The sequence below is a fragment of the Anser brachyrhynchus genome (assembly GCF_964034855.1).
Source record: "Anser brachyrhynchus genome assembly, chromosome: 15".
In the NCBI taxonomy this organism is placed as follows: Eukaryota; Metazoa; Chordata; class Aves; order Anseriformes; family Anatidae; genus Anser; species Anser brachyrhynchus.
Window position 1 is genome coordinate 9,300,740 of NC_137733.1, and position 24,101 is coordinate 9,324,840.

The 24,101-nt window shown below is 47.0% G+C and overlaps 1 protein-coding gene across 8 annotated transcripts in view; it reads right to left on the bottom strand.

Annotated features, from left to right (window-relative positions):
* SYT17 (synaptotagmin 17) overlaps nucleotides 1–24,101 on the bottom strand; it is a 49,026-nt gene that overhangs the window by 9,377 nt on the left and 15,548 nt on the right. For 6 of the 8 annotated variants that reach the window (XM_080556486.1, XM_080556489.1, XM_080556492.1 and 3 more), the window contains 5 exons: nucleotides 23,008–23,156; nucleotides 17,846–17,994; nucleotides 16,804–17,423; nucleotides 5,332–5,452; nucleotides 4,368–4,523 (listed from right to left, as the gene is read on the bottom strand). In XM_080556486.1, coding sequence (XP_080412612.1) covers nucleotides 4,368–4,523; nucleotides 5,332–5,452; nucleotides 16,804–17,423; nucleotides 17,846–17,994; nucleotides 23,008–23,156 — 1,195 coding nt within the window. The remainder of the gene's footprint in view (nucleotides 1–4,367; nucleotides 4,524–5,331; nucleotides 5,453–16,803; nucleotides 17,424–17,845; nucleotides 17,995–23,007; nucleotides 23,157–24,101) is intronic. The other 2 variants (XM_080556491.1, XM_080556490.1) reach the window with 1 other exon arrangement.

A 24,101-nucleotide genomic window follows, 5' to 3' on the forward strand; every position in this document is an offset into this window, starting at 1 on the left:
TGGTCCTAAATCAGCATTAAAGCATACTGAACAGTGAAGAGACTCATAAAATCCTACAAATGGTTCAGAAGATAAAGTGCCTGCAAGCTGTAAGCGTTCAGAAGATGTTAACGAGTCACCAAGATGCGGTTTGCCCCGGAGCTCTGGTGGTTTTTATTGGGCCATCTGGGCTTTGCTGCAACGCAAACAGCATTACCACCGATTGTTATTAACAACGTTATAATCATTAACAAAATACCACAGTGCTCAGATTTCAGGTGTCATCTTACCTCCTGCCGTGTAGCCGGGGCTTTTGGAAGGTTAGGCTGGGATTTAGAGGACAGCCTGCCCAAAACCCATCAGCGGGGAGAGCACACCTCTACACGCCAGCATCCAGCCCTTTGGAGCACAGACCCTGACGTTGCACCTCAAATATCTCTTTCTGTGCTCCGAAGTGCCCTCAGAGCATCACTGGAAGGCAGCAGCCGACAGCCCTGCTGCTGGGACCAAATTCCACACTCCCCTTACCAAGGGACAAGGAACAATTAATGCCTTTGTTCACAGGTATATCTGGCTAGGAGAACATGTCCTTGAAAGCCCTGTTTGTCTGCAAGAGACAAATTCTGCCTGCAGCGAAGCAGAAGATGGCCCATGGCCACGCTGCCAAAAGCAGCACGCGGAACAAAGCACCACACCGAAACGTGCCTGTCTGTCACCATCTGGAAACAGATGCTCATCACCTAGACAAGGTGTTTGGTGGAGTAAATTAAAAATCAAACATCCTCCCCACGAGGTGTTGCCTCACTGATTGTCTTTTTACCAAGTACCAATCATTTTCCTGGTTTTAGCCTCTTTTGGCGAGAAGCCATGTACAGCTGACATTCTGGTGGAGACAGCCTCCCCCTGAGCTCATCCCACCTCATTTTAGGCATCAGGGTGGGACACTGAGGCAGTGACACCTCCAGCAAGCATCCGAGGTAGGCACAGAAGGGAAGGCAGACAGAAAACTTGTACAGGGGACCCTGCCCCAACGGAGAAGGAAGGAGAAGCACTTTGGTCTGTAAATGCCAACAATTTCCAGTGTACAATGATGATATACCCAAGGAGGATAAAACATCTAAGAACTGGTCCAGAATGCCCCAAACCTCAGCTAAGGCAGTTTGTGTGCCCTGACCTGGAGGCACATACTGCCTGTCTCCCTCAGAGGCTATACTTCAACCCCACGGTCAGTCCAAAGGACAGGACACCACAAGGAAAACAACAGAGAGGTGGCTTTTAGAGAGCTGCCCATTTTCAGGGTTGGCATGCGCTGTCTTTGGGAAAGCCACAGGAAAAACATGCACAAATTGTTATTACAGTGCACTGAAAGCCAGACAGTCTATTCAAGACAAAAAAAAAAAGCCACCACCACGGAAAAAATAATAATCATACTTTGTCTAGATAGCGCATCACTCTGTGGTGGAGCTACACAGAGGGAGGCAGGAGCCCCAGCTGATAGGGACTGGCACGGCTCCACTGGCTTCAAATGAAGCCAAGCCAATATAAAGACAGCTGCAGACTGGGTCCAAAATATGAAGCCACAAAAAGGGCTCCTTTAAATTATTGAAGATATACTCAATTTCTGGCTCCCGCAACAGCTTTTGCAGCTCCCTATCCATTCAAAGCATCATCAGCCACCCTTCAAGCAGGATTATTTTCCTTTTCAATTGGACTTTGACTCAACAGCAAATTTAATTAACTGACCTAATGGACTAGAGCTGTGGATTGAAAAAATAAAAAAATAAACATCGACTCCCACAAAACAAACAACAAAAAGAACCACCATTTCAGCAAAAACAAAACAAAACAACCTAGAGCAAAAATGTGGCTTGTGCTCCTGCTTTGTAGAGATGCAAAATACCAACAAGACCTGAGCTGTGCTCCTCACGCTGTGAGGTCTAGAGAGCTCCTCTGCTTTGGCAACCATTTGTTCTTTGTTGTCTTGTAATGGAAGATCCCAAAGCCCTTTACCGGCTTCCCCAGCGTGCCAAGAGCAGGCTACGTGGGGAATGCTGCCTTCCCCATCCCGGGACTTTCATTTCACTAAAACCACAAAGATTCACCCATCAGTGCCACGGTCCCTGCTGGTGACACACTTCCACCAGTGTACAGAGACTGAACATGGCTCTCAGCCTTCACCACCACTACGTCCCCAGGACCACGACATCCCCGTGATGCCACAGGTGTCTGCGCAGGCTTCCTCAAACGTCCTCATGATGGGACAGGTCTCGGTTCCTCTGCTAACCGGACAGGAGGCTCACAGCAGACCAGCGAGCAGAAGACTGTAAACACAGCGATGTGAGTGACACCTCTCTATGCTGGTGCCCACAAACCCCATGAGTGCCTGAGCTGATCTCTACACACTTGGCTTTTGGACTCTTCCCACTGGTTCCTGCTAGCAGCTACTGCTGGAGACAGGACGGAGCTGCATGGAGCTTTGGTTTCTCCTGGAATGACAGATTCAGGCTGATCTCAACTTGCTGCATGACCTTGGGCAGTCTCTTTGCTTGATCGCTTCCCGTCTCATCCAGACGGCCACCTCCACGGTCACAGCACCACTCACCTCCCATCAGACAACAGAGTCCCAACTGCAGCAACGATGCCCACAGCCATGCCATGCCCGCATCATCCCTCAGCAGCAACAAGAACTTGGCCCCGCTGCTCCTCTGTGCACTCCTCACCAGCTCTGGAGCTGCCATTGACATTTCTGGATTATTTATTGCAACTTTCAAAGCAAGCACTGCGTTACTTAACAGCGAAGTGCCACTTAAAAGACATGCCACTGAGATCCGGCTGCATTACGTATGGTTATGAATCAACTAGCTTCCAAGTGACTTATTTTAAAATACATCCATTTGCACACAACAACAAAAAAGTAAAATAAATCAGGCATCCACGCATCAATGCCAACTTCATCAGCTGCTGTGAGAAGCATTGCATTGCATCCTCCCTGATTGCGCAGAGCTGATACTGTTTGCCTTCTGTTGCTCTCTTAGAAAAAGGGGAAAACAAAGAAAAAGAGTATTTCACATCTGTCACGTGAGCACCTGATAGAAGCTTCTAAGAACAAATTCATCACTGCACATGAAGGGTACAGTCAAGAACGATGTGCACGCAAAGCAGTGATTAATTAGGCTTTTTGCTGAGGAAATTTTCGTACATGAAGGGTAGGATTTAAATCACTGATCAGCATCACTTCTGCTATGACACGTTTGGAAACAAGTTAATGGGTTGGAATTAGGCTCGTGTGCAGGCTGTGACACCTGTATCTGCCACGTAAGAAATAAAGTAAGAAAATACTTCAAAATATTTTCTTTCAGATGCAGATTCCTTTCTCTTCTTCAAAAAGACAGTGAGTAATGGGTGGAAAGCTATGAAAAATAGAAGTAAAAAAAAGGTTTGAGAAGCACAGGAACCCAGAGTGGCCAAGGCTGCAGGTATGTCCCCAAATCCACCACTGGGACCCAGCTCCTGCGCACCTGCGGTGAAGTTGTGCTGTGGGAGGAAAACCCACCACCTCCTGGGGGTCCCACACTTCCATGGAGCAGCAGAAAAAGCCATCAGCCACAGCGGTCTCTACAGCAGCGCTGCCTGGAGGTCCACAACGCTGTCTCAGCTCTACCAGAGCTGCCCAACTCCCAGCCTACAGCACATCCCCACACTGTGCTACATTGGCTCTGAACAGCACACCCAAGTGCCAGTTTCTACTGAACGTTTTCATAGCTAGAGAACAAAAATAAGAGATTCAGAACCAATATAAAGTAATAATTCCTATCCAAGCCAAGCATCTCCAGTGCTGGCAGAGCTCTCATGTGAGGTTAGCACCTGCGAGGTCCGGGGACCCCATCTGCGATGCTCCTCCGGGCTTTTCCCCAAATCCCAGCCTCTCAAAAACAGAGATATGAACGAACCCACTAATGGAAGAGGTGATGTCAGTGTCAAACACCTGCACCTGCCTGATCTCCCAGGCAAAAGTTATCTTTGCCAATGCTTGGGCTTCAGTATCACTCAGTGCTCCTCTCTCATTTGTCCAATTTTTGACTTTATGTCAAGTTGGCTACTGCCAAGAAGTATAGTTAATGCACAAAACCGTTCCCAATGGCACCAATCAAGCACAGAACAGCCATGGTGCTTCCCCAGCAGCTCCAGCCTTCAGCTGGGAAAGGCTTATGCAGAAGACAGCATGCTGACTGAGCTTCCCTGGAGACTCCAGCGCTGGTTGCCTGTTGCACCGCAGTTACCAGACAGACACCACCCTGCACGGGTTCCTCTGCACACCTGCAACTACTTCTTCATTCACCTCGGAGACAACCAAGGCCATGCTAGACCAATAACGGCAGCACATTTACCTGTGAACACCAAGCTGGCATTTTCCAGTTCTTCTTGGGGAACCTTGAAGCTGAAGGACTCGTTGTAAAAGGGATCTATGGTCCCTCGCATGCAGGAGGTTTTCTTGGTTTTGGTTAACTTCAATCCATGAACAAGCTGAATTTTCACAAAGGGATCTGACAAAAATATGAAAAAAACACAGGCTGCAAGTTACTGGTGCAGTGAGCTGATGCTCTGGTTCGGGAAGGTTCTGCACAGCTGGGCATGCGGGAGTGGGGCTGGACCACGCTGGAGAATGGCACTGGGAAAGGAGCAGGACTCGTACCGCCACACAGTGGAGAGACAAAAGTCAGGCAGCTGGCTCAAAAATGCTCCCTGCCAAAACCACGCTGAGCACAATTAATGACAGCCTCGACTCAGACCAAATGCACTGCTCTTTCTGGAAAATGCCAATGTTCTGGCAGCATCAGCGGTTGGGGCAGGGAGCATGGCAAAAACCCATCAGGACATGTGCATGAAGCAATTACCAGCTCAGAAACAGCAGGGAACAACGCATGGACACTGTAAAAACTGAACATCGCCTCCAGAGCAGCTAGTTACCCTAAATAAAACCACTGCAATATTAACATTCATGCAGTGCTTGGCACCTGCAAAACAGAGCACAGCCTTAAATGGGCTGCCTTAACAGCACGAAGCGTCAGGGTAGGCTGGGCTCCTGGTTTCTCACTTCGCTCTGGGTCAGAGATTTTGACTTTAAGCAAGATGAAGGTATTCATACTCTCTATTTTTGCTCAGGGTAAATGTTCTGGACACTGGTTATTGGTAGCTATACATATAAAATGAATATCTGCTGCCTTCTATTAATAGGAACTGAGCATCCAAACCCTCTTGGGTCCCCACCCAAATTGCAGGCTTGCTGTCGATCTGCTTTAGAAGTACATACAAGCTGTGCATGAGTAATGTGAGAAATACCCTGCCCTTTACCTGAACCTTGGCTCATGTCTGTCTGAAGAAGCTGTTTTGCTCTAATGATGTCCACGTTCAGTCTTCCTGCGCTGGGTAGGTAGTTTAGTGACAACAGCAGCTCCCCCAGCTCGACTTCATTCTACAGGGAAAAGGCAATGTGGAAATTCAGAACAAAGCTTGGAGGGGAAGAAAAGAGCAGGAAGATAAATTAAATAAAACCCATTTGCCTGAGTGCCTGAAAAACAAATTTTAGTCACACTCTAAGCTGCAACCAAGAACCATCTGGTGGTATCTTGTGCTGAGCAGAAACAAGAAACAATACTATCCCCAGACAAAGATCTGTTCCTTAAACCTCTGACCACTCATCAGCTTTTCAGAAGACACTGCAAAGAGGACCTATATGGAGGAATGAATACAGGGTCAGTAATTTCTACTCCCCTTCATTCTGAGTAGTTCCAGGTGGAACTACCTGTAGTTCCATCAGCCTCACCTCCTGATTAATGCACACAACATGGACCCCATTGGAGAAGGCCTTCTCCTCCCTCCCCAGCCCCCATGGACCACCACCAGCCACCTGGGAGCTTCAGGTATGGTTCAGGCAGGAGATGATTAATGCATCCCTGGGGCACATGAAGAAATCCAGAGACATCCCCTTGGTACCTGGCTCTGTCCTATGCAGAGACCACAGCAGGATGCACTGCTGCATGCCCAGCTTAACCCTGCCCTTGCTTCTTGTCAGGCTATATCACAGCCATCGCTTCACTTGAATATAGCTGTTCAGGCGTTATTTCTTTTCCTTTCACTTAATGGTGCTTAAAAACAGGAATTAAAATAAATAAATAAATAAATATGGAGAACTGAAAGCACTGCTCCTCAGACATGGCAGCACAGAACAACCTCTTCCCCTTAGCACAATGTGGCTCAGAGACGCTGCTGTTCTCGGATGCAAAATAAGCACACGGAAGCAATGCTGGAGGTGCAGAGCACACCCACCTGCCCTGGCAGGTCACCGCTCCTTCAAAGTTGTCCCGGGTCTATGCAGGAGCCCAGCACTAGCTCTGCATCCCTGATGGCAGTGTAAGTCAAAGCCCAGCCAAGACATGACCGCCACCGCCCGCTCACAGGAGAAGAGGAGCTGCTGCGGTACTGCAATCATAGCAAAAGGCTTAAATATCTTTAACGGTGCCCCAAATATTAGATTACAGAAATCACAAAGTGACTGGCTAGGCAATAAAGAAAAAAAAGCTCTGAGACACAGCAACAACCTGAGCTGGCCCAAAGAACCAAATTCATCAGCAGATGGGTCAGCACACCCGGTGCCCACCCCAGGCAGAGCTGTGAACACGAGCGCACCCAAATTCTCTCCAGGCGCCCAGGTCCTCAGCGTGGCACGGGGCTGCACCCGCTGCCTGGCAGGAAGGCAGCACACCAGCAGTTCCTGCTGCCCGCCGGCCATTCGGCTCCTCGCCTAACAAGCCCAGCACTAAATCTGACGTCAGGTAATCATATTAAAAGTTCTCCCCCAGGCATTTTGTCTCCTCTGTTCCCGTTGACTACTCCCGGCAAAGGCAGCAGGATGCGCTCGGCATGCAGGAGCAGGTGGCAGGCTGAGGGAGCCCTGCACCTCCGATGCAATACAATCTATTTTTATTTATTTATTTATTTATTTGCCTTCAATGGAAAATATGCCAACAGGCTGCCTGATCCTAAGCCAAAACCACGTGCCCTATTCACACACTTAACTGCCCCAAAGCCACGCCAGCAGCATCAACCCCCAACTAGCCATCCTGATGGCACCTCTGCACCTTTCCTACAGCCTCTCTCCCATGCCATAAAAAGCATCTGATTTCTTAACCTTAACTCTTTTCGTCACAGCATCTCTTGGGTCGCATTACGTGGCAGGATGTGATTACACAGCACATGGACTCCTATCCACCATGTGCTGCAAACTGTTCTGCTGCTGCTGCAGTACTTGTGCTTTTCCTGGAAGGCAACTTGCTTCCATCAGCCTTCATGAAGCCCCACATCACAGTTCTCTTCAAAATATGGTATTTTCAATTATTTCAATCAGAAATACATTTCCCAGCACCTGACCCAACACATACCCAGTGCTCACAACCCTTGGAAGGTCAAGCCACACCTAAACAAACCATTGTGCCCACCTGTAGCACAAGGTAAGGATCTAGGAATCTAGGACAGCATCACACGCAAGGTAATTTAAATGACCAATTCTATCATCTTTGCTTTGATCTTCCCCCAAAACCTCTGACACATTTATCACTGAGAATGGTGACCCCAAGCAGGACCATGGTAGCAGACCTGGCCAGGAGCCCATGGGCAGCACAAAGCCACCCCGATGCTGTCACTCAGGATGACTTCTCCTTCCCCCCTCCTGGCTAACAAACCACAAGGGCTAATCTCAAAGTTCACACCTGGCTTGTAAAATCTATTACCAGCATGGTAACGAAGCACTCAGCACCCACAGCACACAAACAGGGTCCGCCTGAGATATCCCTCAACCTCAGCTCATTTTTTTATAACACCAACAACGTTTTTAATGCATCCAGGCTTGTTTTCTGCTCGCATTCACTGCTGTGCTGGGCTCTATGCAGACTTTAATTCCTAGAAATTCAGGTACATTTAGACAGCACAAATTAGGAAACTAATTAGTGATGCTATTACCAGCTGGGAAGAGACAGTCAAACAGTTTAGCCTGTAAATATCAAGTTCCTGACACAGCCAGGAGGCAGGCTGACACTGGGCAGGAAGGTAGGACTTTTCAGATCACCTCAAACTTAGAGTGCTGGAGACCCACGTTAAAATTTGGGGTAATTACTTCTGGACCCACCCATGGTGGAACCTGTGGACCTTAACCAAGACGTGCAGGAATTAAGAGGCTCCTTCGGCCAAAGGAGAGGCTGCAGGAAGGGGTCTCCCTGGGAGGCGAGGGGAGGCTCAGCAGGGACACGCAGGTCTCCCCCAAGGGTCTGCGCCAATGGGAGCAAAATTGCTCCATTTTTTACACCCACAAAAATCAGGCTAGGTTCCCTTGAAGCCAAGCCAAGTTTATTCAAAGAGCTCCTGCAATGTAAGCACCATGGTGCTGCCCAACATGAGACCTTGCTGGGGAAAGGTAAAGCTAAATCCCTGATTTTCAGCAGGACCCAATCTACCAGGGATATCGGCAGCTCTGCAAGAACCTTTTTGACTGTTTGGGCATATATTTGAGTGAGGAGAGATATAAAACACTATATTTTGTAAGTGTGATCCAACAAAGTCAGAAGACTACAACTGGCTTTAATGAGCCTCAGCTCAGGCTTAAATTCCCAAATCCCAGTAGTGCCTTCTGTCTCTTGCTGCTTTTCAACTGTGTCCAGATTTTTGCTAATTATCTTAGGGGAAGTAAGGTACAAGCCAGCCCAGAAAGACCATGGCAGGATGAGTGTGCTCAAAAACAAAGCAGCCCCATGGCAAGGCGGAACAAAAGTGTTCCTGGTGATAACAAAAGGTGCTTTCAGAAGGAAACCCAGCTCCCCGAATAGCTTACAGTATGAGTGACTCAGACCTTTAAAAGCACTTAACTCGAGAAGTGAACTGCCTCTGATCCTATAAACACATTATTTCTACTTTAGCTGCAATGATCTAGGAAACATGTCTCAAATCCTGCCACAGTGGCCAGGGGGACACCAAGCGCACAAGAAAACATCTGTGGTTGGTAGCTACCATGCGTTTCTCCCCAGAACATCGGAGGAGCACCTCCACCCTGTGATGCCCAACCACACTCAGCAGCCTTCCCCTGTTCTTTGGTCACTTGTCATTTGCCGTCGTTGTTAAGCAACAGGCAAGGACCCAACTGGGTGCTCCAAGAAGCCCTAGGCACAAGGAGGTGCACCTCCTCAGGTTTTTGCTCCCCGCTCTTTCCCCAGCAAGCTCACACCAGGTGTGCCCTTGCTGATGTGACAGCCTCACTAAGGCATGCTGATGGCACACTTTGTGTTGGACGGGGAAATGGGGATGTAGGCAGAGGAGCTGCTTAAAGGACTCGGTGCTCAGCAGGCAGAACAGAGATAACTGGGGAGCTTCTGGAGTTCACCGTACGATGGACAAAAAGGACCCTTCTCATTACAGGATGGGCAGGAGACCCAGCTCAGGGATGGATGCATGGATGTAGAGGTCTCATGTGGCTGGTGGGGCCCGCAGGGCTGGCCAGGGTGCTCCTCCAGCACACGGACCTGCTGAGCTTGGGCATCCACACTGCGCAGCCGTAACCACTGACCCCCGTGGCCACCATGCTGTTTACAGGTATTTTTATCAGCAAGAATAACGTCAAGACATGTTTTCCTGGAGAGACTCCAGGCACAGCAGCACGGCTGTTGTTCTGTGGCACACCGAAGCCTCCCCAAATCTCACACCCATGTATCGGCTGAGCGCAGAAGAGAGGGATGCAAGCTTAAGCACAAGACGTGTCACCGGCACATTGGTCATGGCAGGGGGGGAAGTGTCTGAATTTTCCTTTTCCTCCATCTTTGCATCGGAAAACTGAAACGCTGCTGGTTTTGCCTATGTGAACACAAGATGTTCACAGAACACAATGTGCAGAGGTGCCCCTCAGGCACGGCTGCGCAAAGGCATGGTTGAGTTACCATTATTATGCTGATGACGTGCTGATTTGTGCCGAGATCCCAGATGACCCTGGGAAAGCAATTTCCTGTTTGATTAGGTGCCTAAGTGACACAAGCCTAGATGTCTGAGACTCTCCTGAAGCTCTCATTTACATTTCACTCCTGGCTGTTTCCCTCCACAGCCTATTTCACAGCCAGCCTTGGGCTCGCCTTGATCCAGAACCTTCTACCCTTACTACTTGGGTTGAACCAAACACACAAAAGATATATTTTTTTTTCCCTCTTCTGTCCTCTCTGAAACACAACAAGGCTGTCCCAAGGGAAAAAGAGTTTTTAATTAATGCCACTTGCACATCTTGTTTGGATCAGGGCAATTCCTTACTCGCAGCCCCCCCCCCAGCTGTTCATTTCGTACTGCTACAACACCAGCAAAATCCTGCAGCTAAAAACTCTCCCCAGTTCCCGACGGGAACCAGAGCACATTACATCAGCACAGACATCTATGCAACGCTCCTAATGAAGTTTCAGATTGATTTTCCTCCTCAAGGTTATCTGTGATGATACCTCCAGGCACAGCAGAAAACTGATGGCTTAGAACAGTTTGCTCTAACAGGCTCTCTACAGCATCCCGTGACACACAGCAATTATTTCTGGAAGGCTGGGCTATTAAGGACCAGAACCTGAAATATATACACACACATATATACATATATAGACAGATATATATATACACACACACACCAATGGAGAAGAATGTTACCTGTGTAACAGGCTGAGCAGATACATAATGAAGAGAGTCACAAAATCCTTTCTAAAGTCTTTGCAAATTCACATGGCCATGAGGAAACCATTTATTCCCACCCACCCTCCCAGGAGATACTGCCCATCTTGAGGTTCTCTGATACTTTTGAGCTTTCTGGCAACAGGACAAAAGCAGCTCACGAACGGCGCGTTTAGAGGAGCCGTGGCACAAGTCCTGCTTCTGTAGACACAGACCTCGGGGTAAGGGAGGTTCGCAGGCGTTTGCTCTCTGCGTGGCACCTGCAGCAATGCTGCGGCTGGAGCAGTTCCCCCAGCTCTGCCAGACCCATCAGCATCCTCTATAATGACACCAGCGAGGAGAAGCAGCTTCTCATTTTCACCTCACATGGGGAGGCAGTGCGAGGGGAACTGCCCACAGGGCCAGGGACCCGTCCCTAGAGGAAGGACTGTTTCTGATCCAGATCCCTGGGCTGTACGAGTCAAACAGCCCTGACGCTTCAGCCATAAAGCAAGGATCCATCTGGGAATCTGAAACAGGAGCAGAACGGCCACCTGCCACCTGTTCCCACCAGCAACTGCAAGAGAAGGTATCTCTGATTTGCCTCTCTCATGAAAAAGCCTCCGGGCACAAGATGCAAGGTTTCCTGCGGGGAGCACCAGCACCTCCTCTGGGCTCCGCCTCAACAAAATAATCCCCGCAGCATCGCGGTCCTCTGCAAAAAGGGCAAGGAGTGACTGACACACGGGTGAAGGGAGGAGGTGACTGAGGTGACAGCTGGAAGCAGAAGAGACAGATGAGGGCAAAAAGAGAAAATGTTCAGGAAGAAAAACTTCCCAGTGCTGGGGCTTTAAAGACTCAAAAAGGGGGGAAACCAACCAACCAAAAAAAAAAATCTGGAATGGACCTAAAATAGAGAAAAGATGCAAGGAAAAACGGCAGAATGCCATAGGCCAAAACACTACAACCAACCACAGGTTAAGAGCTGAAGTGTTGTCAGGAGACAAGGCCAGCTGGGAAGGGAGTGTGAAGACCTCGGAGCCGGCTGTGCTGCTGCTGAGGCTGCACCACGGCCACCGCCACCGTCCCGCAGCACCAGGCACCCATGGGTGGTGGCAGCTCCCCAGACCCTGCCTCCAGCCAGGCACGGGCAAACCACCGGCTGGATTTCAGCATCCCATTAATGAGCAAGTAGATATACATATCCAAGCCACGTTCATCAGCAGTGATTCTGCATCACCCCTTTAATTAAGCAGCTGCTAAGCTTCTGGACAGCTTTAAAAAAAAAAAAAAAAGGAAAAAGCCCTGACAATGCTCACTTCCATATTTAATTTCCTGCAACTCCGTTTTACCAGCACGGAGCCCCCTTCCATGCCGACACACACGAGGTTGAACCAAACACTGCGCCAAGGCTCTCTGAACAAAGTCTCCGGACACCTTTCCATCTGTCCTACGCCTGTATGAGAGATGTGTGCTGGCATGTTTTTTTAATAATACCCTGTGCTACCAAATGCAAAGCATAGCATGTTCCCCAAGGATGGCTCCTTCTCAGACTGCAGTGGGCAAGCCCGGGAGTGTCAGTGCCAAGAAAAAACGTGGTGCAGGCACAACTGCTGGGCTCCAAGCAGCGTGCCAGGGCCGCCCGCCTGCACGCCACAATTCAAGGTAATGTGCAAAAGAACTGCCCCAAAGTGAATCATTACCTGAATTTCAGATTCCCTTCTTGCTTTTCCTTCCCAAGCAAGGCATGGTAAGAACAACAGAACAATGCTTGCCGTAGGCTTATCCCTGAGATGGGAATCAAAAACTGTAGAGCCCTGCCACAGGAGAGCTATTTGTGCAGCACATGCTGTTTTGAATGGACAAAGATGACAGCTCCTTAAAAGACTGTCACTCTACTGCTCTCATAGTATGAAGTTAAAAAAGCAAGTCCAATACTTATCCCCTCTATTATATAAATGGCTTAATTTGAGGGGAGAAGGAATTTTTGTGCTATTTTCCCCAACTACAACCACGCAAGTTTTTTTCTTTTGCAGAATGATCTCCAAGCTCTCATTACTGCTGGTCTAAAACGTTTATTCCTGCCTACTCAAATCTGCCAAAAGAGAAATGAATCATATGTCAATAAAACTTGGGGTCCTGAACATGTGTTTTGGAATTAATCTTAACAGAGAAATGTGTGAATCTGAGCACAGCCACGGCAAGGGCTGCCAACTTCATTCATGGTAATTAAGCAAAGCCACACACATTTAAGGGGATATTTAAGGAGCGCAGAGCGTTCCTATGGGGACTGGACTCAGTGCTCCTCCGTGAACAGCTACTGCACTTTAGAAACACTCTAATTATACTAGAAAAAAAAGTCATCCAGAACTACTAGGGATAACGAATTTGGCAGTACCTAAACTGACATTTCTACAAGGAGTCAGACCTTCTGCGTATTCGCTGGCGCTGATCATACACTGGGCAGCAGCTCACCTGTGCCTCCGTGTTGGACACAATCCCACCAAATGCTGCACACACTTCCCAAGCCACCAAAAGTGCTTCTGTACAGGCACAGTCTTTCACCTGATGTTTAGCACTGAGTATCGTCTTGTGCTGATTCCTCAGGAGGACAGCATGCTGCTCGCCCATATTGAGCTTCTCTGGTGACACAATATGCTCCTGATATAACAACTGTCTGTATCCCGGTATGATGAGCAGTCCGGTTCATCTGACTGGCTAGACCCAAGGTAATTTTTAGGCTGTCTGTTAACGAGCAGCTCTGTGAGGGGGTAATGGAGACGTTCTGCTACCAAACACACCGTGCCTGTGCCCACCCGAGAGCTGCACACACCATTGTGTGGCTTGCAGGTGGTTATCCTGGTCCAACCCCAGTGCAGCCGATGGAGTTGCTGCTGCAGGAGCTGGACCATGGCTCAGTTTGGGAGACAGCCACCTGTCCCACCAACACCGCGTGCCCCAAAACTCTGCTGGCACCCCATTTGTGGTCCTGTGCTGAGACACAACCCCACCTCTGGGCTTGATGGGGCTCATGGTGAGTGTGGGACCAGGGCTCAGCACCCGCCCTATCAGCATGTACCTTGGCAATGGTTTCCAGGCAGCAAAGCAGATGGTTATCTTAGCTGAGCCCATTTAAGCTGCTTTCCCTGCTCTTCTGCAAACCCCGTCCCGTCCCACCCCATTGGTATGAATCAAAACCCCTTCTCCTCAGCTCCTGCCGCCTGCATTCACTTCCCTCCATCTCAACACGCTTCTGTCTATAAATACCAGCTAAAAAACAAACAAACAAAAAAAACACCACATATTTTCTGTCTTCCATCTCTACATTTCTCATCTATGCCTGTCTGTCTTTCTCTCCCTCTGTGGCTGGTTTTACAAGCACCTGTTGCAGAGCTTTCTTCAACACGGGCTCCATCACTGGTGGTGGAGCTGCTGCCAGCTGCTGCTCAGCCTCGCCGCCCCGGGCAAGCCAGCCCAGCCCGGAAAGTTTTCATCACCTAATCACCAGGGTGGCACCACTGCTGCTCTGTCTGGCTCTCAGGAAGCCCACAATACCTTCTGTAAAAGAAAATACCAGCGGCGGTGGGTTGCTCTGTCCCAGTCTATCCTGATCTCACTACACAAAATGCACTTGGGCAGCCCCAGGTTCAGTCAACAAGAAGTGAATAAAGGCTGCCCCACAACTAACCAAGCAAAAAAAAAAAAAGAAAGAGAAGTATTAAAAAGAAAAAAAGTCAACATGTCAAATCTATCATGTCAAAGGCAGAATCTTTCAATTGGCAAACAAAAATTACAAATTTCTAGCCTAAGCATTACTGTTATTGAAAGGCATTAAAATGCAGATTTTCAAAGTAATAAGCTTTATTGTTTTACTGCTTCCAGGATTTATTTTAACCCTTTGATCAATGCTTTTATCTTTAATCTGCACAAGCAGAAAATGAACCCTAGTCAATGAGCTTTAAAACCTTATCAGTGACAGAACATGGAAAAATGATATAAAACATCCTGCCTGGATGTCCTAGTACAAGCACGGCTATTCTCTTTGCATTCTGCCAGTTAGCTAGCGCCCAGCCAGAAAGAACAAGGAAATATGAGAAAACACTTAACTAAAGCCACAAAACAAGGCACTTATCCAACCAAGGTGCAAAGGACTTTTTGGTTAAATTAAGATTTGACTTTATCTGCTTTCTATCTTATGGGAAAAGTCTTGTAAGGTTAAGCCTGTCCATTCACAGGGAGTTTTCATTTTCTCCTTAATTTTACAAAAATCAAAATGCCAATTCCTGCATAAATAATTTAGCTGAAATCCTGCTGGAGCAGACAGCACTGCTGAAAGCAGCAGCAGCTTTCACTGAAACTTTGGAGAGGCCGGAGGAAGGGCTGGCTCCAGGCCAGGCACGTGAAGGCTGAGATGGTCTTGGCGAACCAGGGTAGGCATTAGCTGTGCAGTGACTCCAGGTTACTAATAAAGAGATGCAAAATGCAGAGACAGGTTTGTCATGCAAAGGCAAAGAAAAAAATAAATAGCAAGGCCGCATGGCATGAGTCACGGGAGGATAAGAGGGATGCAAAGAGAACTCTGTTCTCAGATACATCAATACTGAGCCCATGATGAGCCACTAGTACCAAAAAGAAAAATAAAATCACGTGCATTCATGAATAAACATTTGGGAAAAAAGGTGGTGAGGGGAGCCCAAGAATATCTGTTCTTGTTTATTTTCCTTATGCACATTTGCCCCTGCCTCTCCAACCATCATGCAAAGCAGACCCCAGCACAGACACCAGGGAGCCCACGGTTTTCACTTGCACTCAATTTTCACATCTTTCCTTTTTGCATGAAAAAATGTCCTGGCAAATCCCATAATGCCACTGTTTCTACTCTAGCAAATCCAGCCAGCTCTCCTCCAGTTATCAGGGTCTTGTTTCTCTTCTCCCTGAGCTCTGAGGAAGCACAAAGCTCTCTCCAGTCGCTGCGCGCCCAGAGCCGGGCAGAGACCTCACCGACTGCACACAAACGCTGCCTGGCTTGCTTTTCTTCCCACCAGCACCTGATGACAATTCCCATTTCAAATCATGCTCTCAGACTCACTATAAAACAGAGGCAAGGTCATTGATTTGTCCTTCATCTCATCCAACACTTCTGGCTATGACATCCTTTCGTAGACACACAAAAATCAAAGGAACTGTGAACTGTCAGTGTTCACATGGGGTTTTTGATTCAGCGAAGGCTCTAAGGCCTAGAAAATGCACTCCCAGAGCTGGTGACACACAAACAGGGGCAACCATGTTAGACCAGCCTTCAGCGATACTCCCATCCTTAGCACAAACAGGTAGGACACCCATGCCTGGCTCTTGGCTTGGCTTTTAAATTGGTCACTGCAGGTGATGGTGCTAAAAGCAAATCTGGTAGCTAAGGGCAGGTCCTGGCTGCAAAGCTCAGATCTCAGAACTCCTTCCCTTGCTGCAGAGGAGGTGGCACTGCCGGGGGCCCTATCCTGAGAGGACCCTCTGCAACCTTCTCCCATCCCACCCAGAGAAAACTGCAGACCCAAACCTGCAGCAGGCCACGTACATCAGATATAATCTATGGCAAGTTTAATTTCCTTCAGGGACATGACACAAATAAAATTATCTTGCAATTTTTTGCTCTGGGATAGATTTGTCTTCCATATACCTTCTTTGCATCAGATCATTACTGAACTGGTGCCAGTGGTTCTCCATGTGTACAACCACAGGAGTGACCCAGCTGGGACAGTGTCACTGCAGTCTCTGGGAAGAGATGCAGGTCACTGCAGTGACGAGAAAGATCTTCCACAAGGTGCAGATTTCCAAAGCAGTTTTGATTTGTTCTCATTAGAGTTGACATAGATCTTCTGTCATTCCACCTCCTCTGAATATAAAAGAAGGCAGCTCCTCTACCTCACCGCAGAACAGCTACAAGGCCAGCTACAGGCCCAACGTTATTTCAGCCCAGCAGATGCTGTATTAACAAGATGACGATGACTAATCAGAAATAGTATCAACTGCCAACAAGCAAAGGAACTACACACACACACAAAAAAAAAAAAGTGAGAAAAAACGTGGCAATAATCTGATAAATTCTGTTACCTGAGAACTAGGAACAAGGGCTTTCCACCAGTGACCGCCTTTCACAAGGTCTACATCACTCAAAGGCATTGACACTTTGCCAATAACACAATGGCGTGAGAATTTGTCAAAATCCACTACGGTTAAAAGCAGAGTTCTTCTCTGGGCTTCTAAAAATGGGATTTCAAATGTGTACCTCTCTTCAAACACTGGGTTCTGAGTTTTGCGCTTAACTCCGGTCTGCTTGGAGTTCTTCTGGTCTGGAAGCAGGCAGATCTTCACGTAGGGGTTGGAGTGAGCCATATCTTGCCTTGAGCCGTCGTATGAAATCGGGGGAGGCAGGTCCTTAGCCTCAATGACTCGCACTATTAGGTAATTATGCAACAGGTCATACTGAGTGCTAAAGTGCAGCATGCCCAGCTGGTACTTCGATAAGATTTCCTCATCTGTCAAGGAGTCCATATCATCGCTGTTTGAGTCAAGAGAGTACAGTCTTGGTTCAAATTTTCTAAAATAGTCATCCGGGCTATAGGTTTTCCGCAGGATAGTTGGCTGAACTATTTCTTTCTTGGCTCCTATTATTCCAAACTCAATAGGTTTAATGTCAATTAATGGAGAACTTGGCCTCCTCGACTCTAAACCTAAATGAGAAAAATGCACAAAAATGATTATTAGAAACTCAGTTCATTACAGGCCCAAGTCACATTGTTGTTCTTTGAGTTCAGCTACTCTGTATCCGTGCAATGCCTCGCACAGCAAACATTGCTAAGTGGGACTTTTCACCATTACATTTGCGAACAACTAACAGTACCCTTAGTTATGCTGCAGCGCAACCTCAACTACAAATTTTTCACCTTGTCCATTTTTTCATCACACACACGTTTCAGCAAGAAAAACAGGACTGGCCCCTTCCACTGTGCTCCTGTAGAGCAGGATAAGATTTTAATCAATGTACCTTCAGCTCTACTTGATTCCCTGTCTAAGAGACGAAAGAGCAGGCAATACACTCTGATTTTTTTTTTTTTCCACAAGAATTACATTAATGTTGGAAGGACGACCTTACTTGAAATCCGCCTGGTGAGGCTGTAAGTGGACCGTGATGCATCTGAAGATGACCGCCTTCTGTCAGGGGAAACATCCTGAAGAGTGGGAGGCAGTTCACTGATTGTATTATCAGAGTCTCCATCTTTGTCCTCATTTTGGCTGCTTATCCTGTTATAACAAGAGACCTTTAGGTGATTCAGCCCAGTAAAAGGACTATATACAGAATAAAAACGTATTCAGATATTCTGTGTCTAATCTTGTGTGCACATCCCTGGATGCCGCAGGGTATCTCCTTCACATCTATTTGGCAAGCAAAAGGCTGAGCAACTGACTACATGCCTATGTAAAGGGGAGATGCTTTATCTTTCTGCTTGCCTTTCAAACAAGAGCATATCAGCACCAGTGCGTGACACAGGCTACAGAGGCACGTGTGACTTGGACCTCAATCAGCAATACTGAATTCATCTTTGAGGAAAATAAAAAAGAAAAAATAAAGCCCTCATAACATGAGCTTATTGCTGTAAATCTACAGCTACCCTTTGGAAGCATGGCCATCACCAGGAAATAACTAGCATGGGAGCCACCACGCTCAGACACCTGAATCCCTCTCTGAGTAAAATATTATTTTTTTTTTGCAATACAACACCAAGGTTTCAAAACTCAATAAGTAGGATTAATTAACAGCTATCTATTGACATTTTTTTAAATAACTGGTTCCATAAACCAGAGGTGACTCCCAAAAGACAGGAATTTTGCTGCCCAGGGGTCTTGGTGAGGGAGGAAAGGGACAGAGGGAAGTCAGCAGGATCTCACTAACAAAGTAAATGTTAGTGAGAGCTGTAGCACCCTTGAGAAGACTCAGTAGGAGACTTGGATCATAAAGAAGCCTGCATACAATTCCCATCTCAGCTTAGTTTTCATCTATAACAGCAGTTCAGTTAAAAATCTCAACTTCTCACAGCTGCTGTGGTTTGCGCCATGGGCCAGGGCCTCCCAGCTTTGGCTGGAAGAAGAGCAAGAGCCAGCAGTAACCCAGCTGCACCTTCTGAGGCGAGCCACTGCTAGAAATCTGCAGGTGGAAATGAAATCAAGCAATGGTATGAGACATGTAAACCATCATGCTAAACTAATCCATGAGACAGAGTACTCAGAAAAATAGCAGCAGATCACAAGGAAAGCATCAGCGTGAAATGAGCGAAGCAAGGGGAATACCGCTTGAGCCTTGCTCCTGATTCACTCATCCTATGTTCATGGCCAGGCTGGGTATAAATGAAGTATGTTGAATCATTCGCTCTAGCAATCAATGACTGAACTACAGCAATAAAAATGTTCTGGAAAAAAAAAGTTGGAAACTCATAGAAAAGGGCCCCTGAATATAAAATAGACTTAAACTAGAATTTCTTTTCCAAATTCACAAAATTCCCAGCAGGATCTAGCGTACATGCAAATACTCACCAACCCAGACTCATTCAACTCATCCACATCAAAAAATAAATCACATCAAATCAAATCTAGGAATCAAAACAAAACCCTATATTAAAAAGGGCATGCAGTATTTGCACAATCCGGCAGCCCATTAAAGGCAATCCACACCATGCAGTTTGACATACAATCAGCACTAGGAACACAAACAGCTTTTTCATGCCTAAATGCAGGTCTGCACAATCATATGTAGCATTTGGACATCTTTGTGTTTGAGAAGCAAATGCACAAAATGAGGAGAAGGCAGGGTGAAAAGGGAATCAGGAAGAGAGGCATTAAAGATGTTCTACAACGGGTAAACGTAATAGTGAGTTAATAACGTACAGATGACCTTTAGTAAGGAAATTGCTACTGAGCCACAATAATTTTTCCTCAAATAAACTTTGGCTCTGGTTAAAGCAGCTCTGTTTCTGTTTAATCAGAGCCTTTGGGAAGAGGAGTCGCGTTCTGATTTCAATTTAATCTCACAGAGTGTGCAGCATTTATCTTTGGGTTTTTAGGGAGAATACTCCATAACAGGCAGTGCCGACATACACCCTCCTTCCCAGCCCATTTTTGCAAGGACTGGGATGCAAGCACTCATTGTGAAACAAGCAGCAGCAGCTACCATGCATTCAGGTCAATACAATTAGCCTCAATTCAGTAAGACTTTATTTATTTATTTATTTATTAAGTTGCTACTGGAGGCTACTATAAAAAATTCAGGAAGTGAGAAAAATCAACAGCCTCCCAGGAGGAAAGGCTTCAGCTTGCAGCTTTAGAGTCCCCTCCTGAATTTCCAGGACATCAGGTGTCTCACAGCTGCCAAAGGGAAAACCTCTGGCAAAACACAAAGGACAGGCTATCAAGCACGGGCATTCAGGTGTTTGCTAAGTAGGCAAATGAAGACCATAAAATCAGTTCTTCCCTGGGGACCGAGTGGGGAGGTAGGGAAGGATCAAACTGCACTCTCCATGTATCAGCATCCTGGGTGCATGAAGAAGTGGCAACAATGAAAGATCGCGGCAGAAAACCTAGATCTGGTTTTAAAACACTTGCAGGCTGTGAGCAGCGAATACAATAAATTGATTTGCTCCCAAATTCAGTGCATGTATAAATGCAGAATAGTGTTATCAAATCCATCTTCCACTTGAGAGGTTTCCATTGAATCTAAAAGCCTTTTTTTTTAAAAAAAAAAAAGTGTGTATCAATTAGCCTATACAGATGTCTGAGCACTTTAAAAACACACCCATTAAACATGTTATTCTGAGACCAGTTCCAAGCCCCTGCTCTGCTCACACATCTAACCCCAGACATTGTCTCCTACCCCCAAAAATGCATAAGGAGATTGGAAAGCGTAAGATTAACAAAATGAAAGTAAAAACCTTCAACTTGTGAGCTGCACGCCAGCCGAGGCTGCGCAGCATCATTTCCACCTTAAATCCACACGCACAAACAGTGCAGCCCTCCTATTGATCCACAAACAAAATACATCACTTCTGTCTCCTGCCTTTTACTCTCCTTTCCTCTTCATTTTCCAAACCCTTGCTTCCCTACAGTTCCTCCTCTCTCCTTTTCCTCTCAGTTGCATCTCTTCGGCTCCTTCCTCACCTCCTCACCCCAGTCATTTGGGGCTGCCTCACCGCTTTCCAGCAAGGTCAGCCCAGAAGCTTAAAGCATCGCCATCCTTCCTGGCACTCCCCTGGGTCCATCCCTGCTGAGGAGCAGGAGCCAGCAGCCTTCTTCAGCAAGCAGAGCCCTACAACAACATGTGTCAACAGCCACACTTAGAGATCATGAGATTTACAGTAGTACCAGGGGAGATGGTGATTCAGTCATCCTAAGGCATGACAGCATCCATGCCTCCACTCCAAGCACAATTACTTGGCTCCTGCCTGCCCTTCCCAAGCACTGGCTTTGGGAACTTGCCTTCTCTCAATGCTACAGCACAGCAGAGAGACCCTAATTGTACCAGGCTGCCTGAAGCTGGAAGGAAAGAGAGATGTGACACTGGAGACACAGCCCTGGGATGTGACCCAGGCTGGGGGGTCCTAGGTCCATCAGTAAGTGCAGCACGAAGCATGACGTGGTTGAAGAACTGGGCTTTTTTTCCTAAGTGTGCTGCCTTCTGCTTTTGGTCACTGCAAGAAACTAACCACCAAGGCTTTCAGATGGAGCAGGAATGGGAGAAAACAATACAGGATGGAGACAGCATTTTGTGAGTCCAAAGGTCACCGTGTTTTCAGCCTGTGGCAAAGTCCAGCTCATCCACAAAGTCACCACACACCTGAGTTTTAAGGCCACAAGAGGAGCAGAGCCTCCACGCTGACAGTGCCCTAGAGGCAGACAGAAGGAGCCGGCAGCCCAAACCCAGGGGGCCAGACACCCCCCACCTGCCCGTCGTGTCCCTTCTGCTCCCCAGCAGAGCGGAGCAGCTCTGAAGCACCCTCTCGCACCAAGCCTGGCTGCTTGTTCCCAGGTATGTAATTGTTTCTGCAGCAATCTTTCTACGTCCAATACTGCTACCTCATCGCTGTGTTCTCTTGTGCCCAAATGCTTTCCTATTTAGCATTGATTTTGCTTCCATTTCCCACTAATTGCAGGTGAATCCATTTCTGGGCATATATCAGACTCTTAAATATGCTGCTCCAAATTTAAAAACCACTCTAACACATCTCGAGCATTTCTATTTTTATTGCTTCAGTATTAATTACCATCCTATTCTACCATGATTCAAGAAGGTATAGAGACAAGACTGTGATTTAAACATGAAACAACTTATTTCGTGCAGCCACAGCACACGGACCTTCCAGACCTAACAGGGTGGATGAAATTAACTGAGTGCCTTAGCGCCCAGGCACAACATCTCAGCATCGTGTGGTGTGCTAATTGGGCAACTCCTGTGCCCCAGTTTCTGGACACAGTGAGGTTTAGCCATCTCCATCAAGTCATCTGCCCTCGCAGAAGACAGCCCAGCCCAGCAGACAGAGCCAGCATTAAAATACAGGAGACCTCTATTTTCTTCCTGGTTTCGCTAAAGCCTCCACAGCCACCTCTGTGATTCCCCAAGGAGAGGGAGTAAAATGGGGAAGACATCACTGCCTTTCTTTATATTAGGTATGCAAAAGCACCAGCCAAAGCACCAGGTAAAGCCCGGTGTTGTCACTCTCGTTCTTTACTGATTCAAGAGGAAATCTTGAAAATCACTAAGGTGACGTAAGAGATCAGGTCTTGCTAATTGAACCTGTCGATGGATTTCCCCTTAGAACTCATATGAGGTATTCCTTTCATCTTCCTAGGTTATAACCACCTTAATGCCAGAATAAGAAAATTTTCTGAAACAACCTCATCAGCATTTCAACTAAGCTAAAATGCTCCAAAGGGCTGGTCCATGTGCAGAGGAAGTAGGACTTTGGAAGAAAAGCATCTTTAGATGCCAACCCAACAATTAGCTTGCTATGCTAACTTACAAGCTAACTTCTGTTTTACCTAGCAGAAAGTGTTTTACAGATTCCCGTTATTATTTGAGCTAATGGGACTGCTGGTTTTTACCTTGCCATTGAGTAGCCTACATTTCCACCCTCAGCAGGAGACCCTTCCTTAGGATATGGCATCCTCTGAACTCTGAAAGTCCTCTCGCCATTTCATATCAACTTTCCCACTGCAGCTGAACAGCCCTACCCTTCGGTTAGAGCTGTGAGATTGTGCATCTAAACTTACAGCCAGGCTGGAGTCTGAGCAGGAAAAGGTCCCAGGATTTCAACTTCATCTTCATTTGTTTGACAACAGCTACAGTCGAAACACTTCTGACAACAATTTCTACAAGTCCACCGGCACAGCAAGAGATCCGAGATTCTAGCGAGCAGACCCTGAAGCCATTGGAAACCAAAGTACAAGATTACAACCCATCAATAGCTACTGAGAAATAACATTCAGCTGTATTTATGTTTGTGTTTCTGCAACAGCACGTATTTATTTATAAAGAACTATATTTATTCCCTCTATATCAACAGACAAGTGCTGTGCAGTTACTAATCCAACTTCAGGGATGCCATAACAAGGCAGGAAAATAAGCATTCACGGCAGGTACTTTCCCTCTGGTAGTGACGTATTATTACATAGGTTGGCAAAAGGGTGATTTGCAAAACACTATGGCGTAACAACGTGCTGGAGTGGAATCATGCTTATTCTACCACACACATCAACAAACTAATAGATCGGCAAATGTATAACAAAAGGAATTTAAACCAGAAGGTAAGTGAAAGCCCCAACTTAATTCTGCAAGAGTCTATTTAATTTGAAAAGCTTAACATAGCAACATGAATACATTCCATCCCTGTAGATACATCAGCATGTAATATTCATATGATCCATTCGCATACAGCATTACAGCCCAACAAATTCACTGCCAAAATGGATTAGCAAAAGCAAACTGTCCGCGTGCCTCCCCTCTGCTAGGACGATTAACTTAATGAAGAACCTACAATGATTTTTTTTTAAGTTACTTATCCTAAAAAAGTATTTCATTTGTGAGGTTTCCATGGCGGCACCAGTAGCATTTCCTGTAGCAGTGCTCCTCTGCTTTCACAAACCCATCACACGCCCCATCGGAGGGAGGACAGATGCTGCACCATGCCCACACCATCCCCGCAGCCTTCCTCCTGCTCCAAAGCTCTGCTTGCTTCAAGCAGAGCAGAAAGCCCAAACTGAGGCCATTTCCCACCCATCCCAGCTCCGATTCTGCAGTAAGAGGCCTTACTGAGCAGCACCAGGACACTGCCAATGAAGGGCATCGCTCTGTGGTCCTGGGGGAC